The sequence below is a fragment of the Triticum aestivum genome, chromosome 4D (assembly GCF_018294505.1).
Source record: "Triticum aestivum cultivar Chinese Spring chromosome 4D, IWGSC CS RefSeq v2.1, whole genome shotgun sequence".
Taxonomy (NCBI): Eukaryota; Viridiplantae; Streptophyta; class Magnoliopsida; order Poales; family Poaceae; genus Triticum; species Triticum aestivum.
In genome coordinates, this window is record NC_057805.1 from 7,977,905 (window position 1) to 8,000,855 (window position 22,951).

A 22,951-nucleotide genomic window follows, 5' to 3' on the forward strand; every position below is an offset into this window, starting at 1 on the left:
GTCACCGTCGGAGTCGGTGTCGGAGAGGACGATGAGCCCCTTCATCCGAGGGATCACCCTGTCCTGCTCACGCTTCAGCCTTGCCACCCGAGCATTCTCCGCCACTGCCTCCTTCACCTTGTACTTCGACAGCTCAATAGCTAGCCGGAGCGCCTTGGCGTTCTTCCGTCGGAGGCGGCGAGCGCCCGCCTCCGTCGTCATGAGGGAGCAACGGTACACCCAGGCGAGGAGACGTGCATCCTCGTCGGCGTTCGGCTCCGTCCCGCGGCGGCGGCGCACGGACTGCTCCGCCACCTCCCTCTCCCGTGCACGCTGCCTCTCGCGGCGGTGCGGCGCGCGCCTCCGACTCCGGAGTGCACGTGCGGGCTGGAGGCGCGGATACAAGCACCCAGCGCTGGTCGCATGCAGGAGCTGCCGGCGGGGGAAGGAGACGACGTGGGGCCGGCGCGGACTGTGCTGACCGGGCGTCGCTACGCGTGGGCCGAGAGGGTCCAGCTCCGGCGTCCGCGATGCGCTGGCGCGGGAGGTGTTGCGACGCTCCAGTCCCGTTGGTTAAATTTATGGTCAAAGTTGGCCCTAGGAAAGCGCGTGCGCATTATATTTTGGAATGGAGGGAGTATGTCATTGAAATAAGATAAATTACATTAGAAAATAGTGACGCAAAATGGATGTATCAGGACGAGCGATGACGGCAGTGCGTCTTCGGCTCATTCTGGTGCTTGTATTCGTCATTTGGTGGTCAATGAATATAGATGTAATTTTTGTTACTTCTGGTGTTCTTTATGCTGTGATGTTTGATGAATATATTGCAAGTTTTTGCCAAAAAAAATCCCCTTTGGAAGAAACATAATCACTCAGGCCAATTAGACCAGAAGAGCGTGGAGCTATAAGGGAGATATCCCCTTTGGATTGTTGTGTTGCGATAGGGAGTCTTCCACACATATATAAAGGTGGAGAGGGAAGGGACCAATAGAAGAAGTCCTTCTTCTCTTCCACTTTGTGGAAGGAGGGAAGGACCCCCTCCCTAATAGGATTCGGCCTAGGCCTTCATTAGGGAGGTGGCACCCCATAAGGGCCCCGCTCGGCCAACTACGGGTGGTTATCTTATAACAGTTCTCCACAACTTTCTTTCACAAATAAAATGTTAGATTTTTCGGATGTCTTTGGAACCCATTCTGAGACCCCCCAAAACTTTTCATATACAGATATGGACTTTCCAAAATCATGTTACACCTTTTGACATTTTAGCAAATTTTTTATAAATTCAAATCAATCTTTAGAATATTGGTTCTGAATTGGGTTCCTATCTTCATCCCGCTCCCCTTGTTAGATATCTAAACCCTAACACTAGCCATCCACCTATTTCTCAAACGCACCGCCAAGCAGCGCTAACCCTCTATCCTTATTGCCCACATTTCTCGACCCTCCACCATAGTCGTAGATGTCATTTCCTTGTCTCCACATGTCTAATTATGCTATCTCCACCATCTCCCACCACTCACCTAATTCGCCGCAGACCCCCTTGGACGCAACCCATATATGTTATTCAAATTATAATATATGCAATTAATTTCAATTTACTGGTGATAGCCTATATAGCTTAAGCCTGAATTCGGTTCTTATCTCCCTTTCGCTAGACCTATGGACCTTAACCTAGCCAGTCTATCGCCAGATGCGCTGTTAGAAATGGTCACCTTCTTCACCCCCTCATGAATGCAATTAAATGCCTTCCATATAGTCTTGTGTATGAATTTAGGTAACCAACTTTTTCCAACCAAGTAAATTTTCTATAAATTCAAATATTTATATCTAAATCGTGTTCCTATCTTCACCCCGCTTCCCTGGTTAGATCCCTAAACCATAAACTAGCCCATCCACCTATTTCTCAAACGCGTCGCCAAGTGGCACTCGCCATCTATCCTTCTTGCCCTAATGTTTCGCCCCTCTACCATAGTTGTAGATGTCATTTCCTTGCCTCTCATGCCTCCAAGCGTCTGCTTAAGCTATCTCCACCATATCCCACCACTCACCTAAGTCGCCGCAAACCCCCTTATTATTCAGATTCTAATCTACGTAGTTCATTTCATTTTATTAGAGATAACTTAGCTTAAACCTGAATATGGTTCGTATCTCGCTTTTACTAGACCTCTAAACCTTAAACCTAGCCAGCCTATCGCCACACGCACCGCTAGGAAACGGACACCTTCTTTCTCCCCTCATGAATGCAATTCAATGGCCTTCCGTATAGTCGTTTGTGTGAATTTGGGCAATAAACCTTTTGCCAGCCGAGCAAACTTTCTATAAACTCAAATCAATCTTTGGACCGTTGGATCTGAATCGGGCTCTATCTTCACCCCACTTCCCAGTTGTCTAGATCTCTAAACCCTAGCAGTAGCCAATCCACCAATTTCTAAATCGCACCACCAGGCCCATCCACCCATTTCTCGAATGCGACGACAAGCGGCGCTCGCCCTCTTTACCTTTTGCGCTCGTTTCTCGCCCCTCCACCATAGTCGTAGTCTCGTAGATGTCATCTCCTTGTCGCTAATGTCTCCACGTGTCTGATTATGCCATCTCCCACCGCTCACCTAAGTCGCCGCGAACCCCCTTGGTCGCAGCCCAAATATCCTGTTCAAATTCTAATCTATGTATTTAATTTGAAGCATTGATATGCAATACTACGGACAGTTTTTTCTTCTTGTTGAACAACTGATCCAACAGTTTGAGCAAAAAGCTAAACTGAACAAAAGAAGGGGAACAGAAAAAAAGGATGAAGAAAATAAAGCCAAGAAAAGTCGACCCTACTCTAAAACTATTCCTCCCGCATCACGAAAAGTTGACGCAGACGCTGCCGTTCTTGGCGCATCCGCACGACGGGCACGCCTGCGCCGATGCCGCGCACGGCGCGCACACGCAGAGGTGCCGGCACGGCAGCAGCAGCACGACGGCCGCGCCCTCGCCGCACCCCTTGCACCTTCCGACTCCCGTCGTGGCCGGCGTGCCCACCTCGGCCTCCTCCTCCGCGCAGACGGGCACCTGGTTCTCCCCCCAGCAGCACGACTCGGCGTCGTCCTGACCGTCGCCGTCGCCACCGGCACCGCCGCGGACCGCCTGCGCGTCGAGCACCCGCTGCAGGTCGGCGCGGAGCACGCTGGCCGCGGCCTCGTGGGACTGCGCGACGTCGCGCCACATCTGAGCCTCCATGTAGAGGCTCCTGAGGCGCTCCTCCAGCGCCCAGTTCATGCCCCGGACCCGCTCGATCTCCTCGTCCTTGGCCTTGAGCCGCTTCGCCGCCCTGGCCTCCACGGTGGACACGATCAACCGCAGGTGGCTCCGCCTCTGCTCCGCCAGAGCAGCCCACATCTTTCTCGCCTGCATCATGCATCCACCACCGTTAACAACAAACAAAGGCCAGAAAATCCTGATCAAACGCGGCGATTAATTTGGTCACGGGACTTACATGTCTGTGCAGGATGTGGTCGACGGCGACGGCCTGCTGTTGCGCGTGGGCCGCAAGAACTTCGCCGAGCACCGACGAGGACGCCCCCTCGTCGACGCGCCTCCGCTTGTTGCCGGAGGTCATTTCCTGGGCGCCGTCGCCCTTCCTCGCCAGATCAGCCGCGGCCAGCGCCAACAACTCCGAGTACTGATCCGCGGCCGACATCGTCGGCGGCGGCGTGAAGATGTCTGCGTACGGCTGGCACCCAAGCTGCTGGCCCGTCACCGCGGCGCCGTAACAAGGCCCGCTCGCAGGCATGGCGGCGGCCGAGGCGCCCGGCCGGTTGGCGAGCAGCATGTGGCGCAGGCGTTGCAGGTCCACGGCCATGGCTTGGCGATGCAAAGGCCGGGGACGGGGCGCGCGCGCGGTCTGCTCCTGGCACTGGCAGGCCGCGGGGACGTGCCTCTATATAAACACAGGCAGCCAAGGCGATGGCGATGCGTCCCCGGAGTTAGTCAGAAGTGGGAGGTGAGGTCATGGATGGATCGGCGATGGATGGATGGGCAGCGTGGCCGGGGTGGCGAGGAAAGAAACAAGGAGGTCCGTCCCGCCCTCGGATGGCAGGCAGCCGAGTATTTATGGTGCGTGACCGGGCGGGGTGGGTTTTGGTTGGCGTCCACGTTTGATGGCCGGGCCTCGGCCTCGAGTGAGCAACAGACGATGAGATTGACCCCCGATTATCCTTCTCGTTTTCAGGGGCGATTTCCTTTTATTTATGCCTTCCGTTTCAATCAACCTCTCCCCCTTCAATAATTCGACTTAATTCGGAGTGCTCTCCTAGCTAGAAACCAAGAATATATATATATATATTCGCCGCGTGTTACCTTATACTACACAAGAGTCTGCAACCAACGCATGCATATATTCATGCTGGCTTCTGTTTGCTGATCTTGCAAAAGGAGACCAGATCATCGTCGTCGTCGTCGTCGTTTAAGTTAGCATGTCGTGGCGCCAAATCAGCAGGCGTCGTTGAGGCTGCTTTGATCTGCTGCCGCACGAATCTTGGGGTGTAAGGAAACCCACAACCGAACAACACAAATTACCACGCGCTTCCCTCCCTCCGGACTTGGTAAAGCGCCGTGGTTAGCGGAGGGCAATTCGGAGAAGAAGGAGAAGGAAACTGCATGCATGCATGCGTTTTGGCGCGTACGTTCATGCACGCCACTGCATCTGCATGCACGTACTTGATGTGCTGAGATATATATTAGGCGTTTTTTTTGGCTGGCTAGCTGTAGACAGGTTTTTTTAGGGGGAATATATAGGAAAATAACAAGGGAGTAAATTACAGCGTAGTAGAGGCAGAGACGGGGGCTCAAAATTAGCAAGGAAGTGAATGAGCTAGAGTAATTGACTCTTGCCTGTATACATCGGTCCAAATCCGGCCGATCGATCTGTACGTTTAATTTGGACGGAAAGTACGTACGCACGACAGCTTTTGGTTTAATTTGATTTCCAAAAAAGATCTCTACTGCCAGAATTCTAGGGTACGTAGGTATTATCGTCTTCGTCGGTCGTCTTCAATTGCGGGATATACATGACCTTAAAAGCTGTCGGCACCAAAATAGAACCGACCACCAGCCATTCAAATACAGTACATGGCTTGTACAGGTGTTCAAAAAAAAACATGGCTTGTACAGCTGTACAAATACGACGCAGATCAGCATGCCAGCTCATCACACATCCACTGTACAAACACCCAAGAGTATCTTTGGCAAAAAACATTTAAAAAAGAATAATAAAATAACAAACGGTCAAAACATTACGCTGTGTTTGGCTGCTCAGTATTTTTGGAGTTTTAGGAGAATACCATGGTTTTTGTAGAAACCTCAGTTTTAAATACTTTGACGTGTTTGGCTTCGACAAATACTTTAGTTTTACAAACCGTGGTATATCTAAAACCATGGTTTTTTTGCTGTATCTAAAAAAGAGGTCTCGACCTCTTTTTTGTAAACTGAGAAACGCTAGCTCAAGTCTATCTTCTTCGGGTCCTCCTCACCCATCATTCCTCCATCTCTTCTGCAGCCAGCAAATCAAGATTACCACATGGGAAACTTTACTACTCTGCTTCAATCGTTGACTATTGTTCTAGTGCAACAGAAAGCAGCCCGTACATTAGCTAGTACTAGACGTTCAATCTTATCAGATGTGGTGTGTACAGATACAAAAGATTTAGCGAAGGCTTACACCCTGGAGTAGATCAATTGATACTTGGAGTAAAGTTATACACATCCGGCTAAGCTAGCTAGCCGATTGATTCCATGTGGCCAAAGAAACAAGATTACTCAACAACATATCCTACTCCCTCTGTTCCTAAATATAAGTCTTTGTAGAGATTTCACTAGATGGACTACATACGAAACAAAATGAATGAATCTACACTAAAAATGCATCTATATACATCCGTATGTGGTTCATAGTGGAATCTCTACAAAAGACTTATATTTAGGAACGGAGGAAGTAGCATCTAAAGGATGTTCGCGTGCATGAAAGGCTATAGGCATATATGCAGCGGCCATTAATTAGCACAAGCTGATCAGGTCGTTGTATAACTCCTTTGACGTAGCTCAATTTGGTTCAGCTAGCTATATCTAGGATCATCCCCGCAACGAGTGGTCAAAACCGAGAAACTAAGAAAAACTGCACTTGCCAAACATCTCTATAGTTTTACTAAAACTGAGAAAAACCGCGGCTTTTAGAAACCAAAGTATTCATTGCCCACACATTAGAATACCGCGGTTTCCAGATACCATGGTTTTGAAAAAACCGTGTTGCCAAACTAGGCCTTAACTTTTTTTTTTTGCGGAAGGCCAAAACAACATTAACGTACGCGCATATCTATCTTTGGAGAGCAATAGCGAACGACCGAACAATCAGCGAACCGAATCGCTATATGTATCCGGATAGCACTGAAATTAATCAGTCGATTGCAGTTCTCGCTTTCCGTTCATTAATCTCTTATTATTCTTATTACCATAGACCATTTTTAGGGAGATCTCCAATGGACGGACCTCTGTGCTGAGCACGCGGATAATTTCACGGAGACGTTTCGGCTTCTTTTCTTCTAGAAAAGAGAAAAGAAGAGGGACAAGACAGCTGATGCACGCAGCGAGAGCGGGGAAAGAGAAGGAACGGAGCAGCTTTCAAGGAAACGCATGCATGCGGACGGGAGAGATGATCGGACGGCCGGGCGCCGCGCGAATAGCTCCACGTGCATCGCGGTGGCACTTGGTTCCGGCGCGACCGATCGATCTGGACAGACGCGCGGCCGGCGACGTGGCACTTGCCATGTCACGCGCTTGGGGCCGGTACTGTTAGACTTCTTCAAACGCTCGGGGGAACGGCTCCGTAACTTGGTAAAAAACCTGACACAGACGGGGCATCTCAAACTGACCTCAAACATCTAGGCTCGCCGGCACCCCTCATATCTAGTCTACATATAGAACAAGGTTTTTGAGTCGCGACTTGGCGAGTCGCCGCGAGCCCTGCGGCTCAGCGTATAGTCGACGAAAGTCGCTGTATAGTCGCCATAAGTCGCTGTATAGTCGCCATAAGCCGCTGTATAGTCGCGAGTTGCCCTGATTTTTGGAAAACGACTTGACGATTAGTCGGCGACTATACAGTGACTAATCAGCGACTCAAAAACCATGATATAGAGTAAATACAGGTTAGGCCAGACGCGCTCGGGCGCGTCCGGCCGCAAGGTTGGACCTGGCCCACACTTGTCCACCCGATCTCACATATATTAGACCCCATCCGTTTCCCGAACCAAACGCTAGCCACTCCACTCCGCCACCAAGGTCCCATCCGGTGATCTCCGGCCTGGGTCAGATTTAATGTCACACCTCCACACGCCCACCGTCGACGCTAGGCACACCGCCGGAAGAGGGCTAGGCAGGGAACCTTATTCCACCTTCAAGAAGCCGCCGCCGTCTAGCCTTCCTGAGCATGATACAAACCCTATAAAAACTCAAAAAAAGAAGAAAAAAAAAACAGAGCCCTCCCGTCAGCAAGGGCCGGGATCCATCGTGCCGCGATGGCCCTAAGGTCATCAAAGACGAGGCGAACCGGCCCGGGAGGCAGAGGAACCCTATAGGGTTTTCATACGATTGGATATTGTTTTCTCAATAAAAAAGAATTCACCCACTTAAATGCTCATCCTGCTACAGTTCTTTGTTTTCTCAACGGTGTCAAGCAATGTTTGATGCAAATTCCTGTTGTTTACGCTTAATTAACAGAGAGAAACCTAAGGCAAGATGACACCACTCACGTGTGTGTTATCACAAGCTGACAAGTATACGAACGTCGAGGCGGCTAACTCCACCATGACTTCTTTCTTTTCTTTCGCGATGGAACTCTAGTCTAGTCTAGTCTAGGATATGTGAGGCTTGGAGAGTTCACCTCATCTGCACAACCCCTCCTTGGACCGTTCCGGCGCATCAAACTCAGCGCTGCTTGTTCCCTAGTTTAATTTAGTTTCTCATCTGCAGAACCGAGTCAGATCTGACCAAGTTTTGGCACTGATCGATCGAGCTGGATAATGGGGGTTAATCTATGCAGCGACTAGATAAGCTGCGTACGTACTCCTCAATCAATCCATAGTACATATACATCATCTATTGGCATGACATTTCAACACATCAACATACAAAATGAGAGCATCAACAAGCTGATGCTCTCATTTTATATGCATGGACGCCTTGGTTTGGATACATGGTGTTTAAATATACATGCACGATTGAGCTGAGATTTAGTCTTGTTTTGGAACAAGGGAACCAGCTTGTATTAGCTGATGCCAGCAACGATGTCACATCAAGCAAATTTTTTACATGGCAATTGACATGTATTATTCCCGCTTCCATTTGTTTAAATCGCACGTTAGCTCGAGAAATAGAAATGGTTTGGTGGCTAAAATTCAGTACACCTGCTTCGGCATTGGGACAGCTTAGCTCAGAGACGTGTAGGCCAGCTAGAAGTTTTCATTCATTCACACAGGACCATTCGTGATGCCGACTTCTAAAATGATGCCACTCCTCCCTCGTTTGTTTTCCGAGCTAGTTATGATGTGCTGCCCCTCAACTGTCACCTCAGACGATTTGGAAATAGGTAGATAGTTATCAACACCGAATACAATTAATTAACTACTAACATAATGATTCTACAGGAAAAAAAATGATTTGAACTGCACATACAAGATCATCCAATTAAGAGCGTCCCTTTCACAGTCCATTCTGATTTTCCTTTCGGGCAGAGTGGTTAGCACACCTGGTGTCATATCGGTTGGCTTCCATTTTCATGCCAATAGCCATACACATCAACAAATTGGCACCAATAAGTGCGTGTAATTTACCTCCGCCTTCCTTTGCTGAAGTGGAGATGTTGTCGACTAAGCTAAATACTATATCAGCATGTCATTATCATCAACAAATATATCACCATGTCAATATCATCAACAAATGAGCATACGGTATTGCCACGCGATACGTATTAATATATACATGGACGTCCTCAAGATTATTTCATATATACATGGACGTCCGGGTTTGGATACATGATGTTTAAAAAAAACTTATGCATGTTTGACTTGAGATTTAGTCCTGTTTTGGAAAAGGGGAACCAGCTAGGCAGATACCAGCAAAGCAGCAACCATATCATATCAAGCTTTATTTACATGGCCATTGATTTCTATTTTCTCTCTTCCATTTGGATGTTTAAAAATGATTTGGTGGCTAAAATTCAGCACACCTGCTTCGGTATTGGGACAACTTAGCTTAGAGAATTGTAGGCTTGAAGTTTTCAGTCATACATGACCTTTTCTTAAAAGGGATACAAGACCATCTTGTTATGTCGACACCTAAGATGATGGTACCTCCTCCCTCGTTTTTTTTTTGAATTTTGAGTAATGATGCGGTACCGCTCAACTGCCACCATGGACGATTTGGAAATACATAGTTATCAACACCGAATACAATTAATTAAGTACTAAACATGATTCAATAGATTTTTTTATTCGAACTACACGTATAAGATCGTCCAATTAAGAACGCCCCTTTCGCAATCCTTCCTAGTTTCCTTTCACACAGAGTGGTTAGCATACCTGGTGTCATATCGGTTGGGTCCATTTTCATACCACCAAGAGCCATACGCATCCACAACTAGGTAGCAATAAGTGCGTGCATTTTATCTCTAGCTCCCTTTGCCAAAATGGAAATGTTGTCGACTAAACTAAATATTAGATCAACATGTCAATATCATCGACATGTAGAAGATAGACACCGATTTGACACCCGGGGGCCACATGATATTGCCACGCAGTATGAATACCCGGATGCATTCCGTCATTTTCCCGGTTGCCTTTCGGGCTCCTCTAGGTGTCACAGTTGTGAGAAACCACAAGGTCCATGCACATTTGTCCCATTCAGCACAGACGCTTGTGATTCACCGCCCCCCTTTAATCGCACAACTGGGAAAAAGATAACTGAGATATGGTTAACCGTCAGCCATCACCCAATCGATGTGTGTGTGTGTGTGTGTGTGTGGTCACTCATGGTAGCACGACCTTTTCTTTTCGCGTGTCCACTTCTCCCCCATCAACCTCATTAGAGCGATTCCTCCATTTATCTGAAGTTGTAGCAAAATAAATTAAAAGGCGGGGGAGGCATAAAGGAGCCAGTGCTAACTGCTACTGAAAAGGCTCTTGTCCATCCCAAGATTTTTTAGCGGTCATACATGTCGTTTGGTGGTTGCTTGGATGTATCGGTTAGCTGCTAAAATGATGGCATCTCCTCCCTTGTTTGTTTTACGACTTCCGAGTGATGATGCGGTGCCCCTCAGCTATCACCTCGGAAAATTTGGAGATAGATAGTTATCAACACCAAATACAATCAATCATTAAGAAAAATGAAACCTTTTCTCTTCAAGTTTTCCTTCTTTCAATGGAAAATACTACAAGATCACCCAATTAAGAGCATTCCTTTCATAGTCCTTTGTGGTCTTCCTTTCAGGCAGAGTGGTTAGCACACCTGATGTCATATCAGTTGGCTTCCATTTTCATACCAATAGCTAGTATAATGCATCAACAAATAGCACTCATAAGTGTGTGTGTTTTTTCTTCAGACAAACAGGAGGCCACCACGCGGCCTCCCCGCTCCATTACTCAGAATGAAATAGGACACAGAACAGTCACATCATCTAAGCGCTAAAATGAAAGGTTTTTTTTTTACTGCAACGAAATTAAACAAGCCATTTCTACCTCACAAATGAGGGCTAGAAGTTTACTTTCATGCTCCTTCCATGGTCCTTTCTAATTTTCCTTTCGCGCAGAGTGGTTAGCAGGTGTCGTATTGGCTAACTTTCATTTTTCATACCAATAGCCATATGCATCAACAAATATGCATCAATAAGTGAGTCTGTATTATCTCCAACTTCCTTTGCCGAAGTGGAAATGTTGTCGACTAAATTAAATATATTAGCATGTCAATATCATCAACAAATACACCAGCATGTCAATATCATCAACAAATGAGCACACGGTATTACCACGCAATACTTATACCCGGATGCATGTCGTCATTTTCCTGGTTGCCTTTCGGGCTCCTCTAGGTGTCACGGTTGTGAGAGACCACAAGGTCCATGCACATTTGTCCCGATGCTTGTGATTCGCCGACCCCTTTAATCGCACAAGCAAAAAGATAACCGAGATATGGTTAACCGCCAGCTGTCACCCTATCGCTATGTACGTGCGTGTGTCCACAATCACTCATGGTAGCAAGACTTTTTCTTCGCGCGTGTCCACTTCTCGCCAGTCAACCTCATAGCGTGATTCCTCCACTTATCTGGAGTGGTAGCGAAATAAATTAGAAGGCTGGGGAGGCATAAAGGAGCCAGTGCTAACTGCTACTGAAAAGGCTCTTGTCCCTCTCAAGATTTTTCAGTGGTCATACGTGTGGTTTGCTGGTTGGTTGGATGCATGGGTTAGCTGCCAAAGCTTGGTTATTCTAGCTTAGTGTGCAATTGGCTTTGTGGATTCGGCCATATGTAGATAGAAAAGAGAAGGTGGAGAGAAGTTGGCCTCAGTTAAGTATGCAAAATCTTTAGACGCAGCCTGTTTGTAAGCAAATGGCGTTTTAGACAAGGACACTCCTCTTAAAATACATCTTTGGCCAGCAAAAAAAAGTTATAGAAATGTTTTCCATGAAAAATCCAATTATATGTTTTCACTTTACGAATCCAAACTTTTATATGTTATTAGTTAAAGTTAGAAAAAGTTTGGCTGAATGTTTTCGAGGAAGCCATCATCTATTTAGGAACAGAGGAAGCACAATTCAACACCTGTCATCGCATACTCATTTTTATCAGGCGTGACTTTTTTCAGAGGGAGAGGTTTGCATGGAAAATGAGACGATTAGTTACGCCATTCGACCAGACAAGCCAGTTGAAAACTAAGCGGTTGCAGGTGAATGGCATTTCACAAAGCGAAAATTCACCAAACATTGGCACCAATCTTGTTTTTTCTTTCCAACAAGCGTCACATCTAAACCTAATGCAATTAGAAGGGCCCATTTCCTATCTTCAGTCGAAAGGTGAATGTATGGGTGAAAGGAAAGGAAAGAGACAGGAACATCGTTGGACAATAGAAAAGGTTGATGGGAGGAATTTTTGCTCCACGAAAGCAAGCGATATCTTTTGTTCCTACTAGCTAGTTCCTACTTGAACTTGATCGAGCCTTTGGTTTAGTGCTGCACAAATGGCATACGAGCTACTACTAGCTTCTACTACACCCCCACACGGAACCAACATGGCAAAGATGGCAAAGATTTGTTCTCCTGGCTGTATATATGCTACGCGCTAACTAGCCTTTTTGGATCTACTGATCGAGCTAGTAGCTAGCGTTGGTGCATGCACGGGAGGCTATAGAAAGCTAGGGATTATCCCAAAGTTTTATATATCAGCCATGCGCTCAATGTGACAGAAGCAGATCAGCCTGCTTTGTGATTGTGATTTGTGAGAGCACGGTCATGAACAAACACCACGGCACTCACCCTATATATCCACCTTTAATTTTCCATTGCTGACTGAGATGCACATACATGGGATGGTGGGCTAGCTAGTACCAGTGACCAGTATTGCTCTCCACAATAGCAAAAATGTCTCAGTGCCATGTGTTTTCTTTCTTTTGTGTACAGTGTCTTAATGCCCTGTGACTATGAAGTAATTTTATTTTCTTTGAGAAAATGAATTCTGAAGTAGCCCCAATGGAATGAAGGTTATACCCCCCCAAAAAAGCTTGTGCTACAAGATTATCGTAGTTATCATGTCATCATCAATCATTTCGATGCGAAGAAGACCGTACGGCCACGCGGCAGCATCCATCAATCAATCGTTGTAGCTAGTGTCCCCATTGCCTCCACTTTGATTTGCCAACGGAATCGCTTCTGCTTTCCTGCATTTGCCATGGAAAATGGGACAAGGAATCGGGATAACGAAAGAACGAGAGAAAGAGGCGAACAATTAAAGGAAACCAGAGAGGCTGAGACTAAAAGCCATTGCCGATCTCCCACCCAGCATGTGTAGATAATAGATCGTAGCCTAGCAGACACGCAGTAGCACAGTACGCAGTCCTCAACTCACAAAATTCCGTGGCTCCATTATTGTTCCCATCGACCCTAGCCGTATTATCTATCCGCTCGCCCCCACTCCGATGATCCAGTGCCAAGAAAAGGAAGAAAACTCATCACGATAACCTAATCAATGGAGGACGACGACGCGAGAAGGTTGAACAAGAACGACTAGGAAATGCATGTTGGGAAAAGGGAGGAACAAAGAGAGGTTATAAACAAAAGAGAGCTATACAAGCAGCAGATCTGACTCGGCCGGGCGGGAAAGTGGTTGTGGAGATCACCCCATGGATTCCTGCACTAGAGCTCCCTCGCAAAAGCCAAGAATGATAATCACAGAAACAATACTGATGTACTACGGGTGTCCCTTTATTATTTGTGCCCGTGCATGCTCTCCACGTCAAGGGGTTCTCGGCGATTTGGCATCATCAGACCAAAACATATTCTTGTCCCGATCATGCTCGCTCTCGCTCACACGCCACCTTTCTTTCTTTCTTTCTTTTCGAAAGGCTCACACACAACACCTCCTTGAAAGGTGAAAAGAAACTTGTGAGATCGAGTTGGCTGGCCACGATGTCATCGTACATCAATCTATCTATCTATCTGCAGTCCTGTTGCACCGCTGGTCCCGTCCTAACGCACAGCACGGGGATGGATAGGTAGTAGATATAACTGAGAACGAGATGCCATCCGTCCATGTGGGCGTGATGGGAAGGTCCTACTAGATATAACTGAGAACGAGATGCTTTGCCTGTGCCGTCCATCGCAAAAGCCAAAAGGGAGGTCAGCTCTGTGCCGTGGTGGTGCCGAAAGGAGCTAGCTAGCTAGGTCGGGGCCTGGGCAGTCCCTTGGCGTCAGTCAGGCTCGCTCGGACGGATCACAACACCAAGGGCAGTCAACAAACCTGTTTGTACAAAATTATCCTAGCACTAGATGCTGCTGAGATGATGCATCCTGTGTAGTACGTGCTCATGCCGATGCTGCGAGTCAGCACGACGTTGACCCAACTTCCGTTCTCCGTTTTGTGCCCCGCGCCACAAAATTGACCCGGAGATGAATGAATGCCATCTCTGGTCGACAGTCCCAATGGCCAGTAATTTTGACAGGAGCGCATGAAAAGAACGTGAGGCAGTAAAGAATGTGAGGGACCAAACGCATGGCAGGCAACAAACTCCAAACACATACAGCTCCTAGAAGCAGGCCGGCTCCGGGTTGCGATGATGAGCTAAACGTGGAACGATCCATTCCCCTCTCCAGATGCTCGTGCTCAGTCCCATTGATCCACATGGAACAAAACTAGAATAACCTCCCTTGGATACGTCTCGTCTTTACCCGGTGACATGCTACACATAAAGAAAGATCATGGAGACACACAAACAAACAACCAAAGAAACTGGATGCAGATCGAGGGACAGGCCCCCTCAATAGCATGCCAGGATTGCGAAATCTTTTTATTTTCTCGAGGGAAAACCAAGATTGCGAAATCTGAACCAACCAAATCACACCATGGCTAGCATCATCAGTGCACGCCTACACGCACACATTGCTTTCTTCGGATGAGACAAGCATAAAAATGGCCTGCTGCTAGGGTCAGTAGTAGAGGCCATGTACGTATGACGCGCGACGCTGATGGACAGATAGATGGTCCAAATGTTTGTCCGGGGCGACGGAGACGGCCGATCCGAGCGGCTCCTGGTGTTCAAATCAGGATTTCTTTGCTTAGTGCTAAGCGCCAATTTGTTCATTCAAGCGATCGAAAGAGATTTGTTTCACGACGTAAATGGGGTGCTTTGTCGGACCCCTAATGGATAGGCACCCAAGAGAATTGCGACGTTCGACCAGCAAAGGAAAATTCAGAGAACCTACTCAATGCCGAATTTACTAGAGTTTGAAAACCTACCACACCCAAGAGTACAAAAGGGAAGACGTGCCCACCGTGAAAGCTGAGAGCCAATGGAGACATTCATCAGAAATGGAGAGGCCAATGATGTTACTGGACCGATAAGCTGCAAGAAGCTGGAACCCTGCCTAATTCGGCAAATAAAATAAGATTTAGGCCCAAATCTAGTGCTAAGTGGTAACTAGTATGAGAATCAAAGTGAAAGACAAGTAGTAAAGATAATGGCAGCTTCCTAAAGTCAAGGCAGGGTCCGGAGAAAGAAAAGGACAGCAAAACCATGCAGCAAGCAAAGCCAGTTCCTGAAACAGTGACAACTCATGGATTTTGTGCAAGTTGCCAACTTAAAAAAGGCAGGCCCTAGCCACACACAAAAGTTGTTTATGGAGCGCGCAATGCTAATGCTACCGAGGGACAGGGACGGGCAAGCAAAGACTGGTGTACAAGAAAGGCGCAGCGCATCGATTGGAAACCCAGATGGGTCAACAGAGGCTGAAGGTGACCAATAATAGAGCCAAAAAGTATTAACAGAGGTCCAGAGTGCAGGTTGTGGAAATAAATAACATGGTTTGGAGGGCTACTGCAGAGGGAGAGAGAAATAATGCTTACCAGGAGAAGAAGAAGAAACATGATCAGAAAAGTTGCCAACCAAATCTAGCTTTCAGTGCATCTGACCAGGCTCATGACCACCATCATAGGTGCTCCCTTAGTGTCTGCAGAATCTGGTCCCAATCACTGCTCCTGCTCATGCTCTTCACTTTCAGGGGTTATAATTGGGCCTCCATGTGTCCACACCATGCATAATTTTGTCGGTCCTTGTTTACTTGGCATATGCTCGTCTGATTTGATCCCACTGAGGGCTGTGTTTGCCGTTGGAGTTGGAGTTAAGTATATATGCATACCCCGCCAAGGCATCATTCTATGTTGACAACCACTTCAATGCAGGAATATATCACAAGGTACTCAAGATTAGCTTGAAATGGATCCAAACCTGCCCATGAATAGCCTGTTGCGGGTATATAACGATTGGCGTAACAAACCAGCAAAGCTCTGCGTGCCTAGAATCCGATCCGAGATCGACGGTAAGCAGTGTTTCCCCTATTTCGCCGGTCTTTATTCAGAGCTAAACAAGCACCAAACCTACAGGCTTTCAGAGGATAGCATTGTTCAGCCCTCGCTCAATCCATCAAAGCACTCCATTGTATTGTCTCTGTACTTTGACTGGTGCACAGCGTATTGATTTCCACACCAATGCACAACTTTGTCGGTCCGTCTTTACTTAGCAGGTGCTCATCTGATTCGATCCCACTGAGAGCCATGTTTGGCGTTGGAGTTAAGTATATATGCATCTCCCACCAAGAATATCATTCTATGTTGAACTTGACAACCACTTCAATGCCGGAATATCAGAACATACTCAAGACAGTCTAAAAGGGATTCAAACCAGCCCATGAATAGCCTGTTGCGGGTATCGATTGGCGTAGCAAATCGGTAAAGCTTTGCGTGCTCCGAATCCGGTCCGAGATCAACAGTAAACAGTGTTTTCCCAGTTTCGCTGATAGGGCTAAACAAGCAACTGACCTACTGCCTTTTGGAGGATGCAATTGTTCAGCCGTCGCTGGATCCATCAAAGCACTCCATTGTATTGTCTCTGTACTTTGACTGGTGCCCAGCGTATTGATTTTGACACAAAGCTGAATTACACAGAAACAGTACCAGTACCAGAGACTCTGCTACAGAATAATCTAGCAACATCAAACCCATGCTACAAAGACTGACCCTGATTGCTGGATTGCTATATTTGTACTGAGATATTAACAAGAGAAGAAAGGTTTTCATGACAGCTTGCAGCATAACTGTTCCTGCTGGATAAAGATCATACAGTAACTGGTAGGTCATCTTCGCTTTTAGTTGACCATCTGTGAGTTCCAACCGCTGAACAATTTCCAGTTAACATTACAAAGATGCGTTGAGTGAGGGTTATAATCCCATGAGTGTTGGTCCCTCTTAACAAAAATGGGGTAATCTGCAGCAAAAAAGTGTTATGACTGTCAAAACGCACAGACTCTGGTGGTGGCTATAACAGTATAAACCTTCTCATAAGTCTCCCAAAGGGCACATGATGAATGCGGTAATGCAAAATGAGTAGTTGAATGTGGAAACGAAAGTTGCGTATACATGTTACAGCTATCGACGATAAGTAGTTGTTTGAAAACATAATCAGCACGTGAGTTAAAAACTGCAGTATTTCACATTTCTGATATAAACAATTGAGAGGGCTATCCAATAACCATGGAGAAAATCCATTATCCAAAACAAATAAACTTAAAATAACAGTGCACAAACATGGTTCAGGCCTTCAGCACATGTTTCGACATGCTCACTTATTGAGCACAAATAATCAAATTTTGCATGCACCACAAGGGATACTCTTACTAGTTGCTTCACAGAAACATCAGGTCCATAATAAAGCACAGATTTATGTTCTTCGCAGCGTTTTATCCATGTGAACAAGCAATCTGACATCTGAAATGCATAAGATGTCAGATTGCTTCTTTACAACGTACATAGTACGCGGTGTAACAACATACGCGTAACGTGGCCAGAAGCTATCTCAAATCAAATGCCGACCTAAATTGATTGTCGACCCGGCTGGCGTGTGGTTTGGCGATGAGCTAAGCGCGGAATGATCCATTTCCCTCTCCAGATGCTCGTGCTGAGTCTCGTCGACATGGAATAAAATCGTTTCTTGGGTATTGGGCTAGAATAACCTCCCCTCGATACATCTTTACTACCTGGTGACGTGATACTGATAAAGAAAGATCAGGGAGACGAGACATGCAAACAAAGAGATTGGATTGGATTGGATGCACCCTGAAATACATGCTCAGATTGTGAAATCTGAACCGACCAAATCACACATGGCTTGGGTACGCCTCCACGTATACATCAATTTACGCGCACATTACTTTCTTCAGACGAGACAAGTATAAAATGGCCTGCTGCTAGAGTCAGTGGATTGGCTATGCACCGAGTGGGAAGAAACGGGGCTCCAGCATGATGCTGATAGATAGATGGTCCAAATGTTTGTCCAGGGCGATGGAGATGGCAAAACGTTCATTCAAGCAATCGAAAGAGATTATTTCACAACGTAAATCGGGTGCGTCTTTGTCGGACTCCCAATGGATAGACACCAGGCAGATGATGATGGAAACGTGGGGTGGTATTGACTGGCCACGCTAATTGCGACATTCGACCAGCAAAGAGACGCTGTCGAACGGCGCGATTCAGAGAGGCTTCTCAAAGCCAGGTTCATTCAAAACCTACTATACCCAGGAGTAGAAAAGGGAAGATGCACCCACCGTAAGAGCTGAGAACTGGAACTCTACCTAATTCAGCGAATAAAATAAGATTTTAGGCCGAAGTCTAGTGTTAACTATGGGGATCAAAGTGCAAGACAAGTAAAGATGGTGGTAGATCCTAAAGTCAAGGCAGGGTCCGGAGAAAGAGACAGCAAAACCATGCAAGCGACCAAAGCCAGCTCCTGAAGGAGTGGTAACTCGTGGATTTTGTGGAAGTTGCCAACTTAAAAAGGGCAGGCCCTAGCCCATAGCCACACACACAAGTCGTTTATGAGCGGGCAACGCTACTCAGGGACAGGGACAGGCAAGCAAAGACTGGTGTACAAGAAAGACGCGTCAATTGGAAAGAAATCCAGATGGGTCAAAGAGGCTGAAAGTGACAGAAGGGCAAGTAAAGCATGTGCTGTTGGTGGCCAATAATAGAACCAAAAAAAGCATTAAGAGAGGTTCAGAGTGCAAGTTGTGGAAATAACATGGTTTGGAAATGCATACCAGGAGAATAAAAACAAACAGAATCAGAGAAGGGTCGGGGGCCTTCGGTCTCCATCTGTTGTAGTATTTGCTTGACTTTTTCTGGGTAAGCCACTAGCACCCATCCAAATATAGCTTTCAGTGCATCTGACCACCATCATAGGTGCTCCCCTTAGTGTCTGCAGAATCTGACCCCAATCACCGCTCCTGTTCATGCTCTTCACTTTCAGGGGTTATATAATTGAGCAGCGGCCAGTTGGCCTCCCCCATCTCACCTCCATGCCGCCACACCAGTGCACAATTTTGTCGGTCCTTCTTTACTTGGCACATGTTCCGTCTGATTCGATCCCACTGAGAGCTGTGCTTGGTGTTGGAGTTATAAGTATATATGCACCCCCCACCAAGGCACCATTCTATGTTGACAACCACTTCAATGCAGAAATATATCACCAGGTACTCAAGATTAGCCTGAAAGGGATCCAAACCTGCCCATGAATAGCCTGTTGAGGGTTATATTGATTGGCGTAACAAACCGGCAAAGCTCTGCGTGCTTAGAATCCGGTCCGAGATCAACGGTAAGCAGTGATTCCCTGATTTCGCTGCTAGAGCTAAACAAGCACCTACCCTACAGCCTTTTGGAGGATGCCATTGTTCAGCCATCGCTCAATCCATCATAGCACTCCATTGCATTGTTCCTGTGCTTTGACTGGTGCACAGCCTACTGATTTTGACACAAAGCTACATCACACAGAAACAATATCAGTACCAGAGACTCGCTACAGAATAATCTGACAACACACACAGACTGACTGTTATCGCTGGATTGCAATATTTGTGCTGACATATTAACAAGAGAAGAAAGGTTTCATGCCAGCTTGCTGCATAACTGTTCCTGCTAGATAAAGATCGTACAGTAACTGGTAGGCCATCTTCGCTTATAGTTGACCCTCTATGAGTTCCATCCGCTGAACAATTGCCAGTGAGGATTATAATCCCGTGTGCTGGTCTCGCTTAACAGAAATGGGGCAATCTGCGGCAAAAAAAGTGTTGTGACTGTCAAAATGCAGACTGTGGTGGTGTAATCATGAGCTATCAGTATAAACCTTAGCAGGACTTCTATTTTCTTCTGAAGCAAGGAAATAGGCCTGATCTTCCTTCTTCTAGTAAGTATCCCAAAGGGCACATGATGAATGTGGTAATGCAAAATGAGTAGTTCAATGTGGAAACGGAAGTTGTGTATACATGTTACAGTTATCTAAGACGACACACAATTGTTTGTTTCAAAACATAATCAGCATGTGAGTTAAACAATGCAGTATTTCACATCTCTGAGATAAAAAATTAAGAGGGCTATCCAAATAACCATGGTGAAAATCCATTATCCAAAAAAATAAACTTCATATAACAGTGCAAAGACATGGTTCAGGTGTTCAGCACATGTTTCGAAATGCTCACTGATTGAGCACAAATAATCAAATTTTGCATGCACCACAAGGGATACTCTTTACTAGTTGCTTCACAGAAACATCAGGTCCATAACAAAGCACAGATTTATATTCTTCACAGCGTTTTAATCCATGTAAACAAGCAATCTGACATCTGAAATGCAAAAGATGTGAAGAGAAGAAAAAAACAATCAGGGTCACGTCTCAATCATACGGAACACATTATGTTAATTAAGTTGATACTAACAAACCTAATAATATAGGAAGACCTCAAAACAAAGGACAATATCTATCAGCAGCAAGTCTATGAATCCATGTGCCTGTAATAATATTTGTCCAGATTCACAACCGATCATTAGATCTAGTAAGATGTGCAATTACATGTGAAGTCATTTCTCATTCTTAGACATCTCAAACAACCTCTAGGGATGTCCTGCTACTTGTTCAGTAAACAGACCACCCAAAATACACAGTAAGCAAGCCACCTAAATACACAGTAAACAAGCCACCTAAAATACATAAATAACTGGACCGATAAGGGAATGATACCGTCCAAGTCCAATGGAGATAACTGAAGTCACCAGCGACACGAGCATCAGGACACAATCACATACAATGAACACAGATAATCATTGCCAACAAATTCAGAAATTAGAACACCAATCAATGTGCTAGATCGAAGTCAAATTCAATAATTGACAACATCTGGAGCATTTTACAGGTGCCTTCTGCCCGTTAATGGATGCGAAAACAACAAATAAGACTGATTGAGGTGCCAGCATGTTAATGCACTAATCATTACCGATGGTCAGTTCATGCAAGGGGGGATAATGCTGGTAACAGATTTAAAACATCCAACCAACCAAGATAATCTAGTGGTATGGCTGTGTGAGTGTGACACAGTTTACGTTGCAGAACTCTCTAAAATTAAGTAGCGGAACAGTAATAAATATCCTTCTTCAAGCAGAATCACATGAGATTGGGTGAATAATAGAGTTTCAGATAAATGAGTGCCTGACCATTGTTTATGAGTCAAACGTAGAAAGTCATCCAAGCAGGAGAAGCAAACTCAACATTACATATCTTAATACAAAGCAGAACTGATACTGTAACTTTTTGTTTTTGGAATTATAAGCTACACAACTGGAGTTAATCCTCTCAAATCCCTCAACCTAACCCCTACATTCCAACTGAACCTGTGACCTTTCATCAGCTGAGCTGCAACTTGATTCCTGGGGACGCTTCATATTTGAAGATGTGACATTGGTGTTTACAGTTCTATCTTTAATAGCTAAGGTGCAAGAAACATCCATTGTGCAGAGGACTTACATAGTTTGTTGTGTGCAAATGGGCTCATATGTGAGCATCAAGCAATCAACTAAGAAGATGCACCAGACGAACACATCATGGTTTTGCTTCTCATGTAAATCAGTACTCGAGCTATACTGCCAGTGGAGTATTCAAGTCGAAGCATGGCCGTCCAATTAAAGAGGAAAACTGATCATGGAATTTCAGCAGAGGACACTTCTCAATGAGATTAATATCATCGTAGGCCTCCTTGAGAAAGACGGTACTTCTTGCACCCTTGTTAGTGATGTAGAAGATCCCATGATTTTTTATCAAACAAAGGAGTAGCTTGCATGGCAGCCTGTACTCGTTATGGAAGACTTCTAGCTTGTCAGATGTCAGTCGTTTCTGCATTATCAAGCTTAAGACCTCATGTAGAACAGCAACAGATCGCTTCCGAGCCTGTGGAGTTGCAGGCTCCACTCGCCTAGCATTCAAATAAGGTGAAGGAAACGCCATCTTCTGCCACCTGACTACCTCCTCAAGGTACTTCCGGTTGGGCCTAAATCCAGCTGGATACTTTAACTTGAAAGCAAAAGGACCCAGTATATTTCCATCTTTAGGAACCCCTCTGTACTCCATTTGGAAACCATCAAAGTTCAATTGTTCTTCTCGTGCTGTGACTGCTAGTGAAGAATCCCAACTCTCCAGACACAGATGGTCCAATCCTCTCACATCACGGATTGAAAAAAAATCAGGGTAACTTGGAATCAACTTGTCCTTGAAGTTCTTTGGTAAACCCAATTCAGGTTGGATGAGCTCAATCTTCTCTAAAGGGATCTGGCAGTCCATGGACATCATTAACAGCTTCCTCAGATTTCTTACCAAGATAGGTTCCATTAGCTCCTGTGCTCGGATCTCCTCACCAGAAATATTTCTGGCCTTCTCAGTAAGCATGACAGCAATGGGTTCACGCGATGTACTTCCACCAGAGACACGGAAGATATTGGGGTGGCGCTCAATCAGTGCAACAAAGTTCCATTTTTGGACAAAGCCAACCTCCTTTTCCAGGTCACGTACAAGTAGTGAACCTGTCTTTTGGGCCAGGATGAGCTCACGGAGACGGAGGAGGAGGGCGGGCTTCTTTTGGAGGTCCATGGCCTTGTCGAGTCCAGGCTCGCGGTGATAAAGCTTCTTCTTGGGACGGCGTCCATGACCGGCAGCGAATGAGGACATTTCCTTGAATTGTATCAAGGAAATCGATCTGGAAATGTACGGTAAATGTTCTGCTAATCTTCTCATCGAATTTACGTCTCAAATGCAAGTCTGTGTAGGCAGTGTAGGTCCCGAGCATTCAGGAGTGCATAAAGAAGCAG

The 22,951-nt window shown here is 46.0% G+C and overlaps 2 protein-coding genes across 2 annotated transcripts in view; both read right to left on the minus strand.

The window, feature by feature from the left end:
• Positions 1-2,669: 2,669 nt before the first annotated feature.
• Positions 2,670-4,059, minus strand: LOC123095655 (probable BOI-related E3 ubiquitin-protein ligase 3). The gene is made up of 2 exons (XM_044517193.1): positions 3,461-4,059; positions 2,670-3,372 (listed from the first exon to the last, which is right to left on the minus strand). The coding sequence occupies exons 1-2, from the start codon at positions 3,824-3,826 to the stop codon at positions 2,827-2,829; spliced, it is 912 nt and encodes a 303-aa protein (XP_044373128.1). The 5' UTR covers positions 3,827-4,059; the 3' UTR covers positions 2,670-2,826.
• A 10,358-nt stretch (positions 4,060-14,417) lies between these two features.
• Positions 14,418-22,951, minus strand: part of LOC123095658 (protein WHAT'S THIS FACTOR 1 homolog, chloroplastic) — a gene marked incomplete in the record, with an annotated part of 9,688 nt that continues 1,154 nt past the window's right edge. Inside the window, 4 exon segments of the mRNA XM_044517196.1 lie at positions 14,418-15,141; positions 15,620-17,036; positions 18,865-19,873; positions 21,618-22,951. Of these exon segments, the coding sequence (XP_044373131.1) occupies positions 21,729-22,877 (1,149 nt within the window).